General features: G+C 46.1%; 1 protein-coding gene and 1 pseudogene across 1 annotated transcript; one reads left to right on the top strand and one right to left on the bottom strand.

Moving 5' to 3' along the window:
* Nucleotides 1-560: 560 nt before the first annotated feature.
* On the bottom strand, nucleotides 561-3,265 carry LOC136316077 (eukaryotic translation initiation factor 2 subunit 3, Y-linked pseudogene; annotated as a pseudogene).
* On the top strand, nucleotides 3,127-14,842 carry SOD2 (superoxide dismutase 2). The gene is made up of 5 exons (XM_066247699.1): nucleotides 3,127-3,286; nucleotides 3,633-3,835; nucleotides 9,140-9,256; nucleotides 11,835-12,014; nucleotides 14,122-14,842. Exons 1-5 carry the CDS (start codon nucleotides 3,264-3,266, stop codon nucleotides 14,265-14,267), a joined length of 669 nt encoding a protein of 222 aa, XP_066103796.1. The 5' UTR covers nucleotides 3,127-3,263; the 3' UTR covers nucleotides 14,268-14,842.
* Nucleotides 14,843-15,320: the final 478 nt, after the last annotated feature.

Here is a 15,320-nt window from a genome sequence, read left to right as displayed (position 1 = left end):
TGGTTACATTCTTCTGGCTGCCAGCAAGCCCCAGCCCTCCTGCTGGGAAGTCAAGCCGGGTGGTTCCCCTTGCTAGTCCCCTAATCCAAAGCCTAGTCATCCTCGGAGGGAGGGCAGGAGGGGGGTAAGTGGGGAGTAGGGAGTTGTGAAGGAGGTGGAAGAAAACAAATTCTTTTCCTTCTCTACTGGATAATTTTATTTGAACCTATTTCTTTGCACTCAAAATTGCAAAGATAAAGCAACATAAAATATAAGGCAAAGGGAAGCTGGTCTTCAAGAATTTATGTCTTCAAGATTTTGCTGGTATACCAGACCTTTCAAGCCTGGAGCTACTCCAACATGAATGATGAAAATAAGAAAAACTAGATATTTTAAACAGGTTCAGTGGTACATGTTCTCCAGCAGAAGCTGGTTGTAGCAAATAGCTTCATTTCAAACCTGCGTTGATGTGTAAATTAGTCATTTGGGGATGATTAATGTCTGGTAGATTCAATCCAACATTATGCCAAGTTTTGCATTTATTGTAGACCCTATTTTAAGTACTAGAGGTTAAATTTTCATCACTGAAACATAAAAATAACTGCCAGAAGCCATCTAATCAGGACACAGGAGAGTTCCAATTCTGTGAAGATCTCAGATAAGGCTCCAATGTGCGGATCACGCACATACCCGCCCCACCTTTCTCTCAGCCCGGCACAGAGTGGGGTCCATTTCTGTCCCAACTCCAATCAGTCCTCCCAAAGCAGCATACTGAAGATTCTGCAAACAGTGATACGATTTTGGAGAAGACTGGTTTTACATACCATTTCCTTCACTGTCTTTGGAAATAATTCCAGATTTGACTTCTATCTCCTGGCCCACCTTTATAACACTCCTTTTAGAATACTGTCACCAGCCACCCCTTACCCCTTTAAGGTTATCAACTTTCATAGCCAGGTTTGTTGACATCAAAGGACCTAATAAATATTTCAGTTTTGTATTTCAGCTGAGCAGAAACTGGAATGATACTTCTGCTACTGTACCTTGTGCCAGTAATACAAGGATCTGCTCATATTGTTCTTTAGCCAGGCTTTCTTTTACCAAATCAATTTTATTTTGTAGAATGAAAATATGCTTCAGTTTCATGATTTCTGTAGCAGCCAGGTGTTCAGAAGTGTGAGACTGAGGACAAGACTCATTACCAGCTAGGGACAGAAGCTACATTCGTTCAACATAGTAGCCATCAAAATGTTGTGGCCAGCACAAGGAAACATGTCTAGTTAATCTGAGGTTCCCTTTGACCTGCAGGATACTCCTCAGGTGTACTGCTTCCACAGGCTCTGTACCATACTGGCCCAGGACTACTTGAGTCATCATCAAGTTTGTGAATCTTAGCATTAGCATATCTAAGCTTAATTATAATATTTTTCTAGTTCATTTATTATTATTATTTTAAGTGAGAGGCGGGGAAGTAGTGAGACAGACTACCACATGCTTCACCACTGGGATCCACTGGGCAACCCCTGTCTGGGGCCAAGGCTGGAGCCAATCAGCCACTGGCTGCAGGAGGGGAGGAGGGAGAGAAGGGGGAGGGAAGTCAATGGTCGCTTCTCCTGTGTGTCTTGACCTGAGTCGAACCCAGGACATTCATACCCGGGGCTGACGCTCTATCCACTGAGCAAACCGGCCAGGGCCATTACTATTACTATTATTTTTAAGTGAGAGAAGGGGAGATAGGCTCCTGCATGCACCCTTTAGTTTTGTTTGTTTAGATTTTATTTTATTGATTTAGAGAGGAGAGAGAGAAGGAAAGGCTGGGGGAAGGAGGAACGGGAAGACCTGGCAAGCCAGGGGTCTTGAACCTCAGCATTCCCGGTCAACACCTCATCCACTGCACCACCACAGGTCAGGCTAGTTCTTTTTTGAACCTGACAGTGTGAACTCCAGAAACAGCTCAGGACTGTGGGCTTTCCATGAGCTACACGACCAGTTGTATCTATGTTAATTGTGGCTTGTCTGCTGATAACTTCACGTGAAAGCGGTGTCAATTTTGTAACATCTAAGGTGGTGAGATCCTGGTGAGAAAGAGGTGGCTTTCCCAGAGTAGTTCCAGCGCCCCAGCCCCCCCCTCCCGCCTCCCACAATCTGCCAAGAGAGATGAGGTTCTTTATTAAACACCTATTACCTGCTTCCTTTTATTATTCTTTTCAAGAAGGGCCCAACTCAAGCCAGTACAGTGTAAAGCTTTCCTAACTTCTATATAAGGAGGATTCACACAACTCAGGGTTTTTTTTTAATTGTTGAGAAAGCGTTTGATACTTAAAGCTTATTAGACTACAAGACGTTGTAGGAAAGAGTACTCTGCTGTACTGTTTTCCTGTTTTCCCAGTGGTTAGTTCAGAACGTCACACCTAACAAATACTCAAGACTTGACGGGCAGGTCTTAGTACCCGAGAAAATATGAACTGTGAGTTCTAATCTTGACTCATTAACAGTGTGAGCGGGGCAACCTGCTTAACTTCAGTGAACTCTAACTGTAGCTTGGAGTCCACAATACCTATCCTCAGGATGAAATAAAGGTAAAGGTATGCAAAAAGGATAGGCAGTCTCTGGCCTATCCTTGGTGTTCAGCAACACTATTACCAGGCCGCCCTTGGCCTGGCTCGGGCCTGGAGGAGGTCCCAAGGTCACTTATCTCGGAAAGAAAGGCCTTTCTGGGCAGTGTTTGGATCCACTGGCCCTACAGCTTCCCAGCACCCGGGACCCGCCCTTCCTCGCGGACGCGCCGGGGCGCGCCAAGGCTGTTCGGGGAAACAGAAGTCTCTCCTCCGGGAAGCTCTCCTGACCCCGGGGCTGCCCCAGGGAACCGGAGGGTACACCCTCACAGACCCCCGGGATCGCGTCTCCTACTCCGGGGCCCGCAGGGCGGTGCCATCGTGGGCGGAGCCCCGGACCGTACCATTTGACACCTGGGGGGGGGGCAGCGGCCTTCCCGTGGTCGATCCTCCGGGAAATGCGGCCAGTGGTCACCTTGATTCCAGCGGCACACTGGAGAAGGGTCTCAGTGACCCCCTTTCTCACGTTGTCTGGGCCCAGGGCGCCGGACAGGGGCGGGCGGGGCAGATCCCGGGGCCGCGCACCCTCCTGGGTGGGAGCGGCGACAGGGGGCGGAGCCTGTGGCCGGCGGCGGTGTCCTTGCGGCGCTGCTCGGGTCGCCGGTTCACTGCGAGCGGTCAGCGCGGCGCGGCGGCTCGAGGTTGGAGAGGCCTGCTGGTGGCGTCACCATGTTGTCCCGCGCGGCGTGCAGGTGAGGCGCTCGCTCGGGCCGCGAGGTGTAGCGGGGACACGGTACCCGCCCCAAGGGTGGAGGGCGCGGGCGGCGGGGACGGCGTGCTGGTCGCTTCCCGGGTCCCCGCCTTCCCTCCCTGCTCAGCCGCTGCCGGGCCGGGACCCGGCGGGGTCGAGGGCGCCCTCGGGGCCCGGGTGTCCGGGCAGGTGTGCCATGCGCGCGTCTAGGCGCTGCAGCGACGTTAGGTGAATGCCTCCCAGAATGTGGCGAGTGAGGAAACGACCGAAAGGCCTCTGCGCAGACGGGCGCGCGTGGCAGCGGACCCCAGCCCGAGCGGACCGCCCTGTGCGTGTTGTTTCCCCAGCGCGAGCCGGAGGCTGGTGCCGGCCGTGGCGTCTCCGGGCTCCAGGCAGAAGCACAGCCTGCCCGACCTGCCGTACGACTATAACGCCCTGGAGCCGCACATCAACACCGAGATCATGAAGCTGCACCACAGCAAGCACCACGCGGCCTACGTGAGCAACCTGAACGTCACGGAGGAGAAGTACCAGGAGGCGCTGCACAAGCGTAGGTCCGGGGCTCTGGGCAGCGGGGCAGCGGGGCGCCGCCGCGGGAACGCTTCTCTGTGCGGTCCAGCACTCCACGTGTTCTTGAAATTCATAAGGAAAACATGCGTTGATGGGAAGCGGAAACAGGCTTGTTACTTATTTTCTAATATTTCGAATTCAGTTACAGTGTAATAACAGAAATGGAGTTACCGTTTCTTTTTTAACGAGCCCAGTTGACAAAAACATTAGCGTGTGGACTTGTTGCGTTTTGCGTCTGCGGAATGTGTATGGGAATACTATGTTTGTTTCTATGCAAAAAAAAAAAAAAAAAAGCTATTACACTTTTTAACCTGTTAGTTTAAGCAGCGGTTTGCAGAGAAACTAATTGACAGTCGTGTTTTCAGCAGCTTACAGGTTTGGCTTTATGAGTTAAAAATGGATTTTTTTCCCCTTAAATGTACATATTTTTATTGAATTTAAGTCTTACGAATTTAGTGGAGTAATTTTAGACAGCGACATCTTGTTGCCTGGGGGCATCTAGTGGGAAAATGCAGTATTTCAGCCTGATTGTCTATGAGGCAAATGGCTAAACCAAACCAAGGGGAAGTTGCCACATTCTGGACTATTTACTTCTGACAGTGGGAGAAACCTCAAGTCTGGCAAAAGTCTCTGAGGCGGGAAAAGTGTTGGTGATTTAGCACATAACAAGTGCGGGAAGGATGTGGTAATTGTGAGGCTGGGGAATATCCCAGTTGTGAAAGTATTTCCTACGTGACAACATCTGACACCCATGAACTTCTCTTTCAGTATTTAAAAACAGCTTGCTTTCACACCTTTTCTTGTGCAATCGAAGCTTTACTTGTTTAATGAGAGCCACTGGAAAGAAAGCTTTACCTTCTAGTCTATATTGCCCATAAATAGATAAATACCTGCAGAGCTTTCTTTTATTTAAAAGGTTATATTTGAAAAATCGTTAAAAAGCTAAATTTTTATTTTTGAAGTTTGGGATTAAAGGAGTATAAGTAAAATCACATCAGTCTCATCACATGTAAGTAGCATACTTTTCAAACAAACATTTTTAACTTTTACTGCGTTTAACAGAAAGAGAAACCAAAGAAAATGTTGAACTTCAGAAAATGTTCTTAAAAGCAGATAATAACCCCCCCAAATTTCTATTGAAATTTTAAAATGTTTAAACTCTTAAGAGATTGAAATTGTTAAAGTAATTCTCAAGCATATTTCTTTTCCATTAGAAAAACGTAGTTACTATTGACTTATTAAAACACAATTTAATAAATTTACATTTATTTTTAGGGTGACTTTCCAAAAAAGTTAATAAAGGGAGCCAGTGATTAGTGAGAAATTTATTTTATAAACATAACACTCGCCCTGGCCGGTTGGCTCAGCAGTAGAGCGTCGGCCTAGCGTGCGGAGGACCCGGGTTCGATTCCCGGCCAGGGCACACAGGAGAAGCGCCCATTTGCTTCTCCACCCCTTCGCCGCACTTTCCTCTCTGTCTCTCTCGTCCCCTCCCGCAGCCGAGGCTCCATAGGAGCAAAGATGGCCCGGGCGCTGGGGATGGCTCTGTGGCCTCTGCCCCAGGCGCTAGAGTGGCTCTGGTCGCAACATGGGGACGCCCAGGATGGGCAGAGCATCGCCCCCTGGTGGGCAGAGCTTCGCCCCTGGTGGGCGTGCCGGGTGGATCCCGGTCGGGTGCATGCGGGAGTCTGTCTGACTGTCTCTCCCTGTTTCCAGCTTCAGAAAAATGAAAAGAAAAAAAAACAACAACAACAAAAAAAAAAACATAACAGCAAAAAGTTGACATTTTCAAAAAAAGTCTCACAGATCTATGTATTCAGTTATTGGGTGGTCCTCTCCTCTGAACTGCTAACCAACTTGAGGTTTGGCTTTGTTTAGGAAAACAACAGTGTTCTTGTACTAAAGTATGATTTCCTGAAATCTTATACCAATTAGTCCCACCAGTGCTTAAGTACCCTTCCTCACTTTACCATTGTCAGCTTTGGATGTTAATATGTTAAATGACTATTTCATTATTGAGTAGGACCCAAACCAGAATGATACTGCAGCATTAATGTGTTTTGTTTTTTTTTTTTTTTCCTTCATTTTTCCAAAGCTGGAAACAGGGAGGCAGACAGACTCCCGCATGTGACTGACTGGGATCCACTCGGCATGCCCATCAGGGGGCGATGCTCTGCCCCTCTGGGGCGTCACTCTGTTGCATCCAGAGCCACTCTAGTGCCTGAGGCAGAGGCCATAGAGCCATCCTCAGCGCCCGGGCCATCTTTGCTCAATGGAGCCTTGGCTTCGGGAGGGGAAGAGAGAGACAGAGAGGAAGGAGAGGGGGAGGGGTGGAGAAGCAGATGGGTGCTTCTCCTGTGTGCCCTGGCCAGAAATCGAACCTGGGACTCCTTCCTGCATGCCAGGCCGATGCTCTACCGCTGAGCCAACCGGCCAGGGCCTAATGTGCTTTGTTTTATTGCTAATGAGGATACACCTTCTTTCCCATGAAATTGGATTGGAACTGGTTTTCTTTCTCTTTTTTCCCCTTGAATTATCCTTTGATGTCCTTTGCTCATTTATATGTTAGGGGCCTTCTTTGAAATATCTTTGTATGAGTGCTTAATATAGTAACAATGCTTGTCTGCCATGAGGTGGTGCTGAATGAGTAAATGGCAGAATAAAAGCTAAAAAAAAGAAGACAATAGTATTTCTTTTCTTTTTTAAACAGTATTTCTTACATAGGTTCTTAGCGTGCTCCCCAAGAACAGAAGTAGAGAGCTTTTCCTGGTACTCCGTGAGCTTTGGCAGCACCCTCAGTGGTTCTTTGTCACAAGCCAGTGCAACTCATTTTTCAGATCTCGAGTGGGAACAATGGAGGATTAGAAAATAAACACAAAGAGAAAAAGGATTGGATTGGGAGGATTCTTTACCAAGCTGATGGCTTGCAAGAGTGAGCCTGCACCCCAAACACTTCATTTATAGAGCAGAGAGCAAAGCCATTTGCAAAATAAAGAGAGCTCAGATACAAAGTCCCATTTCTAAGGCAAACCAAGAATTCTCCCAAGTGCAGAAAACCACCCACCATTCAAAGCAAACAACACAAAGGGTAAAAAGAAAACTGCCTTCAGTCTCTTTGAAGGACATGGGGATGGGACTGTAGGAACTGTCAGGATCACAGCTAACGTGGGGGTGTGGGAGGGGCATGTAAGTTGCCTTTACCAACTCAAACAATTAGAGGTTGTGGAGAAGAGCTTAGCCCTTTGGCTTAACCCTTAAACTGCAAGGACTTTTGTCAGCTTGCAGTCTCCCACAGTTCTTAGTGTCCGTCATGTTGCCTCTTGATAGCTTTTGAGTAATGAACATTTGGCATTTGTTTAACAAGGGAATTCCCATTTTTCCTAGTAGTGCAGTTCATCTGTAGCTTCTGGAAGGCATAGAAAAAATATTTTATTTTGTTACTTGTTAGGCAAGGTAGAAAAATAGCCTTCAAACAGGACATCCTTTTGTCTAAATACTATAAATATCAGAGAATTTTTAACCTTAGAAACTACATTCAGTAGATTCAATTATCTAGTCAGTCGTCAAATATTCATTGAGTGAAGGCTGTGTATGAGGCAGTGCATGAAAGCCCTAGTCCCACCCTGGGCCTTTCATTATCTAGCAGGGAGGCAGATGAACAAGTAAATACGCGTAGTATTAAAACATGGTCTGAAGATCTAACAAAAAATAAAGTGTAGGGGGATTGCCGGCTTCTTCCTGTGGCTGGAAGGCGGCTTCTTCCTGTGGCTGGAAGGCGGCACTGATGGGTTGGAGGTTCAGTAGCGACCTGCAGGAGAAAGGAGGGAACGGAGCTCGAGGCTGCCTCTGGGAGGAAAGTTCCTGCACTGGAAGCTCTGGAAGCCTGGCCCTGGGAGCTGAGCTGTTGTAAGAGCCCGGAGGCCAGTGTGGCTGGAGCTGGGCCAGCTAGGAGCCACAGAGGGTCACGTGGCAGGCCGGGCTGCAGCCAAGTGTAAGGGCTGGGGCTCACTCTGACAAGAGCAGCCCACGGAGCGGCTTGACCAGGGAAGCACCATAAGGGGTGTGGGGTCTAGAGGAGCCTCTGCCCACGGTGTTGAGGATAGTCTGCTGGGGGCAGATGTGGGAGCAGGAGGTCAGCGCCCAAGGGCAGCGGGAATGCTGGTGGGAGAGAGATGCTGCTGGTCTGCACAGGCGTCGGAAGAAGGGGTTGGATTCTGCATGTGTTTTATAGGGAGAGCTGGCATTGCTGGCAGATACGCTGGCTGGTGAGTTGGATGTGGGGCGAGAGAAAAGGAGTCAAAGATGACCAAGCCATCAAAAATGCCCTGCAAAGACAGCTGGCACTTACAGAGATGGGGAAACCCCAGTAGGAGTAAGTTTGGGGTTGAAAATCAGTTCAACTTTGAATATGTGGTGTTCTGTGTTAATGCAACAGTGAGATTATTTTTCAGTGCATAGTTGTCTACCTAGGAGATGAGAGGTGAAAATTTCCCACGTAGTCTGTTATGAAACCATACATTTTAGCATTCCACTGTTCTCTATTTTTGTTCTTCATTATTTCATTTGCTGAGATCTTTTCTATGCAAGGAAACTGAGTTCTTTGAAACGGAGGAGTGAATTTTCTGCTAGCTGCCATGCCTGCTGGGTCTCTCACTTGTTATTCAACATTTTACTAATCTCCTGAAAATTCAGTGGGACATAATAATTTTGGGAAGGTCTTTTTTTTGGTAGAATCATGAAATTGTAGAATTTTAGGACCTATGGGATATTATAAATAAATTGACCCAATTATCTGACATTTTACAAAGAATAAACCAGTGTATAGAATGGCTGGAAAAGTAAGAATTTTAAAAAATGTATTTGCAGTCTTGGCCAGTTGACTCAGTGGTAGAACACTAGCCTGGCATGTGGATGTCCTGGGTTCAATTCCCGGTCAGGGCACACAGGAGAAATGCCCATCTGCTTCTCTATCCCTCCCCCTCACTTCTCCCTCTCTCTCTCTCTTCCCTTCCTGCAGCCATGGCTTGATTGGAGCAAGTTGGTCCTGGGTGCTGAGGATGGCTCCATGGCTCCATTGCAGCGTATCCGCCAGCAATGCCAGCTCTCCCTATAAAACACATGCATTCCTAAGGTTCTAGGAAAAGCTTGGTTGCCCCAGATGGGCAGAACATTGCCCCCTAGTGTGCTTGCTGGGTGGATCCCGGTCAAGGTGCATATGGGAGTCTGTCTGCTTCCCCTCCTCTCAATGAAAAAAAAAATCGTATTTTGCATTTTAACATTTCAGGTGATGTTACAGCTCAGATAGCTCTTCAGCCTGCACTGAAGTTCAACGGTGGAGGCCATATCAATCACAGCATTTTCTGGACAAACCTGAGCCCTAAGGGTGGAGGAGAGCCCAAAGGTCAGTATATGCTGGTGCAAGCTTAGCTGCGTTTTGTGCATGATAGGAATAGACTGTTGATTTTTTTTTTGTTACCCTAATTCTCTCTGAGGCGTCATAATGGCATCTTTTTTATAGCAAGAAGTACAAATCAAGTTGTAACTTTCAAAGGGACACATGTAAGAATGGAGAGTGCATTTCAGGGGTTGTGTCATCAGATTTTATACACACACATGCAGTATCACACATGGTGTTAACTTTTGGTTGCAATGTACTGTACTCTACATTAGGAAAAGAGTGAGAAGCACTTTTTAGAAAAAGCAGGACCTGAGGTGAGACACTTAACCATCCTGAACCCTACTTTCTTCATCTATGCGATAACAGGGATAATAGGGCTGTTTTGAGAATTAAGTTATTCAATATAAAGTGTTTAGAATAGTGGCTTTTGCTATTATTTTACTTCTCTTCCTAAGTGACTGGAAGTCAGCTGTCCCAGAAAAGTAGGTTTTCCAGGACAACCACAGGTGATGAGGGGAGAACAGAGCTGGTGGTCTGGCCCACTCTCCTCGTTCACGTGACTTCCTGTGCGGCGTGTGGAGACTTTAATACTTTAATAGCCCCCACTCAGGCCAGGGAGAGTATGGGGCATAAATATATTCAATAGCTCCCCTCCCTTATTTCTGGGCTTCAGGAATATACCTTAAACTTCTATGTGTGTGTTTTTTAATTGTGTTCTAGAAGGCATCTTATGCAATTGAAATAAGCAGTTTTGGCCCTGGCCAGTTGGCTCAGTGGTAGGGTGTTGGCCTAGCTTATGGATGTCCTGGGTTTGATTTCTAGTCAGGGCACACAGGAGAAGCGACCATCTGCTTCTCCCCCCCTTCCCCTCTTCCTTCTCTCTCTTTCTCTCCTGCAGCAATGGCTCAATTGATTTGAGCACATTGGTCCTGGGTGCTTTGGATAGCTCCATGGAGCCTCTGGCTAAGGCACTAAAAATAGCTCATTTGCAAGCATGGTGCCAGACAGAGGTTGTTGGATAGATCCTGGTGGAGGCGCAGGCGGGAATCTGTCCATCTGTCTCCCCTTCTCTCACTTGGAAAAGAAGAAGGGAAAAAAATAAAAGAGATAAGCTATTTCATTAAGAAGCAAAGATGAATGGGGGAGTAAATATGGGAAACTGGACACTTTATTTTTTGTGAGTTAGATCTTCAGACCATGTTTTAACACTACTGAGGTCTTTTGAGTTAGCAGAATATCAGCCACACCCCTATTCAATTTTATTTATTTATTTATTTTTTACAGAGACAGTGAGTCAGAGAGAGGGACAGACAGGGACAGACAGACAGGAATGGAGAGAGACGAGAAGCATCAATCATTAGTTTTTCGTTGCATGTTGCAACACCTTAGTTGTTCATTGATTGCTTTCTCATATGTGCCTTAACCGCGGGCCTTCAGCAGACCGAGTAACCCCTTGCTGGAGCCAGCGACCTTGGGTTCAAGCTGGTGGGCTTTTGCTCAAACCAGATGAGCCCGTGCTCAAGCTGGTGACCTCGGGGTCTCGAACCTGGGTCCTCTGCATCCCAGTCCGACGCTCTATCCACTGCGCCACCGCCTGGTCAGGCCACACCCCTATTCAATCAACAGGTGTTGGTACTCTGGCATTTTGTGTTACCTGTATCACTTCAGTCCATTGTTGGTGTTTATAACACATGATTTCACTTTTAATGGAGAGATGATATTTTTGGCCTAGTTGATGTGTTCAGTCTAGAAAGATATTCTATATTGCTGTACAGTAAAAAGGCTATAGCTCTTTTTAAAAACACATTGTTATATTATATAGTAATATAAGAGAAAAATCACTCTTTTTAACACAATATCATTGAGATAGAACAGCTCTGGGCTACCTTGGAGAAGAAACAAGTAGCAGCCATAACATTTTATTCCCAAACTGAGAGTAGGCAGGGTAGAAGTCAAAGGAAAATTTTCTGCTGAGTGGAGGAAAAAAGCGAATGGGAACGATTGTTTCTTTGCCCAGGGCAGTAGCTCAGCGAGGGCAGAAACCCTCTGCAGTCCTCAGTCACGAGTGGGAACCGTGGGGCCCGGGGCCCTGGAGTCGTGCAGAGCTATGGAGGCTCACTGGGTGGTTTTGTTTTTTTTTCCATAGAGAGTGATAGACAGGGACAGACAGACAGAAACGGAGAGATGAGAAGCATCAATCATCAGTTTTTTGTTGTGCATTGCGACACCTTAGTTGTTCACTGATTGCTTTCTCATATGTGCCTTGACCGTGGGCCTTCAGCAGACCGAGTAACCCCTTGCTCGAGCCAGCGACCTTGGGTCCAAGCTGGTGAGCTTTTGCTCAAACCAGATGAGCCCATGATCAAGCTGGCGACCTCGGGGTCTCAAACCTGGGTCCTCGGCATCCCAGTCTGACGCTTTATCCACTGCACCACCGCCTGGTCAGGCTCACTGGGTTTTCTTGTATCTTCTGTGTGGTGGTGTCCAGTTGTATCTTGGGCCATATAACAATCTTTTATGTATGTAATAAAATATTGTAATTGTTACCATCTGTTCATTTGTGGCTTTTTTTTTTTAATAGGGGAACTGCTGGAAGCCATCAAACGTGATTTTGGTTCCTTCGCCGCATTTCAGGAGAAGCTGACCACTGTTTCTGCTGGCGTTCAAGGCTCTGGCTGGGGGTGGCTGGGTTTCAATAAGGAACGAGGACGCTTACAGATTGCTGCTTGTCCCAACCAGGATCCCCTGGAAGGAACAACAGGTTAGATCGGAATATTGTTATATATTCATTTGGGGGAGATGGTTCACTATAAAACACTTCACTTGAAATACGAAAAACCAGCAGTGTTTAAACCTATCATGAGCCTGTACTTATTTGAGCAAATCTTTTTTATTTTTCTTGTGGGAGAGACAGAGACAGTCAGAAAGAAGGACATATAGGGACAGACAGACAGGAAGGGAGAGAGATGAGAAACATCAATTCTTTGTTGCGGTTCCTTAGTTGTTCATTGATTGATTTCTCATATGTGCCTTGACCGGAGGGCTACAGCAGACCCAGGGACCCCTTGCTCGAGCCAGCAACCTTGAGCTCAAGCTGGTGAGCCTTGGTCAAACCAGATGAGCTCGCACTCAAGCTGGCGATCTCAGGGTCTTGAACTTGGGTCCTCCACATGCCAGTCCAACGCTCTACCGCCAGGTCAGGCTTGAGCAAATCTTAACAGATGATGCCCAGAGTCTATGTAAGCAAAAGTGCTTTAAAAGTTCTTGATTTTTTGAGATCTTAAATCTTACAAAAATAAGTACATATGATTTTACCAATACATTAACCAAAAAAAAGTCTTAAACTGCTTCATTTGACAGTGAGTTTGTATCAGCGGTGCAATTATATTCACTAAAGTAAAAATACTAAAATTAGATAAACAACAAGAGTAAGGAAAAGACGTTTGACTTCAGAACTTGGACTCACTCTACTGAGCACTCGTGATCGAACTGGGAGGAGAGCTCAGATTTCCAGACTTCTGCCTTTCTGGGGGTTCGATATTTGACAGAATTTGGCTTAGAAGTGTCAGGTTGGGCTTACCTAGTCTTTTTTTTAATGTGGCACCAGATTGAATTAGATCCTCCTTAGGAAACAGAATCATAAGCCATCCAGCGGTTAGCTTTGATGTAAAGAAGCCCAAGTGACACCTTCACATCAAACAACAGCCGCTCTCAGCCACCTTTTCCACCTCTACTCACGTCAGAAAGCTTGTTATGTGACTCTTCTCGAACGTACTCAGACTTTCCCGGAACCTAAATGGCTCTTTTGAGAAATTGAGATGCCACAGGATTTGTAAAAGCAGCCAAAGGGCTGGGGGCACTGAGTGCCTTAGGGGGCAGGCTTGCCCCTGAAGGTACCCCTGGAAAGGCTGTGTGTGAGTCCAGCTGAGTCCTGGCTGCACCTCCTGTGTGCCTTTCGTTGGTCCTATGCAGTTTCCCTTATGTCACTTGTTCTTTCTATTAGTGTCTCATAAGTGCTTTTATTCCCCAAGACTAACAATAGCCTTGGGGAGCAGGGTAGCTTTCTCACAACCTCCCTGAGAACTCAGGACCGTTGGAAGGTCCTCAGCCAGCCCCCAAACAACATTCTCTTACTGGGACCCCCAGTGAGGATGACCGACACCTGGCTCTTGGATAAATCTGTTGTGTTAAGAACCGCTATTAAAATACGGTAGTTAATTGATTTTTCCAGGTCTGTTTTAATTATTTTTAGTACTAACCACATTTTCTTCAAAAGAGTCAAGTTTAAAATCTTTTTTATAGGAGTCTTTATTCTTTTTTTTTTAATTATTTTTTTATTTTTTTATTTTTCTGAAGTTGGAAATGGGGAGGCAGTCAGACAGACTCCTGCATGTGCCCAACCAGGATCCACCCAGCACATCCATCAAGGGGTGATGCTCTGCCCATCTGGGGCATTGCGCTGTTGCAACCAGAGCCATTCTACTGCCTGAGGCAGAGGCCACAGAGCCAGCCTCAGCACCTGGGCCAACTTTGCTCCAATGGAGCCTCGCTGCGGGAGGGAAAGAGAGGGACAGAGAGGAAGGAGAGAGGGAGGGGCGGAGAAGCAGATGGGCGCTTCTCCTGTGTGCCCTGGCCGGGAATCAAACCCGGGACTCCTGCACGCCAGGCCAACGCTTTACCACTGAGCCAACCGGCCAGGGCCGGAGTCTTTATTCTTATGCATGTTTCCTGTTTATGGCAGAGACTGGAGAATGGATGAGACTGTTGTGCAGGGTGATTGTAGATGCGTGGGATGAAGGATAAATGGACAAGATGCAGTGTTTAAGTTGACATTTATTGTTTTTGCTTTTTTCCCCCCTTTCCAATAGGTCTTATTCCACTGCTGGGGATTGATGTGTGGGAGCATGCTTATTACCTTCAATATAAAAATGTCAGACCTGATTATCTAAAGGCTATTTGGAAGGTAATCAACTGGGAGAATGTATCTGAGAGATACATGGCTTGCAAAAAGTGAAACATCAGCATTACACTGAATATATAAGGCTCTTGACAACTATTTTTATAGTAGAGCACCTAAGTATTCCGTAAGCTGCTCTATTGTAGCGTTTCTGATCGTGGCTTCTTCAAGTATTTGATAAATATAATTTAGTACTATAAATAATATCTTGTTTTAATTTTTGTTGTTGGGCAACTGTTTGAAAATATTAAATGCTTCCTATGACTTAGTCTTTTGATTGAACATCTTCTTCAGAGAGATCAAATACTTAGGAGGTGATAACTGTCATAAAGACATCCAAAATATTGCATCCTATACTGTTGGGGCCTCTAGGGAAACCTCTCTGATCCTGTTCTGCATTGATAGAAAAATCTAGTCTTTTGTGCCAGTTGTTTAATAATAAAATATTAAATTTTTTTTCCCAAGGGAAATACTAGTTTTCTATTAAAAATTGCTTGTTTTGTAAGTAATCCTATGTCTAGTATTACTTCTGGTAGTTATCACCCAGTGTTCTGTAATTATTTACAGTCATATGTTGCACAAAGTTAACAGCATTTTGTCATATAAATAAATATGTGATTGCTAATTGAGAATGGTTTGTTTTATTTTGAGAAGGAAATAGTTGTGCATCTGAATTGTGTGTGTGTGTGTGTGTTTGTGTAATACAAAGACTTGTATGTGAAATTTGGTTTTCAAACATAAAAATGTGTGTTGGTTAAGCGCTCAAAAGGGATACAATTAGGCCTGGTTGATGATGGGGAGGAGGCCTCGGTCCCTGTGGCCTGGCGCTTGCCCCGCCCCTCCTTCCAGGCTGTTCTGAGCAGGAGCACCCCTGCCCCTTCCCAGGAGTGAGTGACAGGTTCCCAGCCGCCTCCCAGGTGCATGCGCTGTGGGAACATTCCTTATCGTAGACTGTTTTGAGTCATTTTGATGTTTTTCCTTTAGAAAATGTACAGCCACTACAGAAGCCTTTATTGTTTTTTTTTCTCAATAAAGGGAAAACTGCACATAATACAAGCACACAGCACCTCGGATGGTGTTTGGGTTTTGCCGCAGAGGGCGCTGTTCCCA

The sequence above is a fragment of the Saccopteryx bilineata genome, chromosome 12, assembly GCF_036850765.1.
Source record: "Saccopteryx bilineata isolate mSacBil1 chromosome 12, mSacBil1_pri_phased_curated, whole genome shotgun sequence".
NCBI lineage: Eukaryota > Metazoa > Chordata > Mammalia > Chiroptera > Emballonuridae > Saccopteryx > Saccopteryx bilineata.
This window is presented reverse-complemented; position numbering and strand designations above follow the sequence as displayed.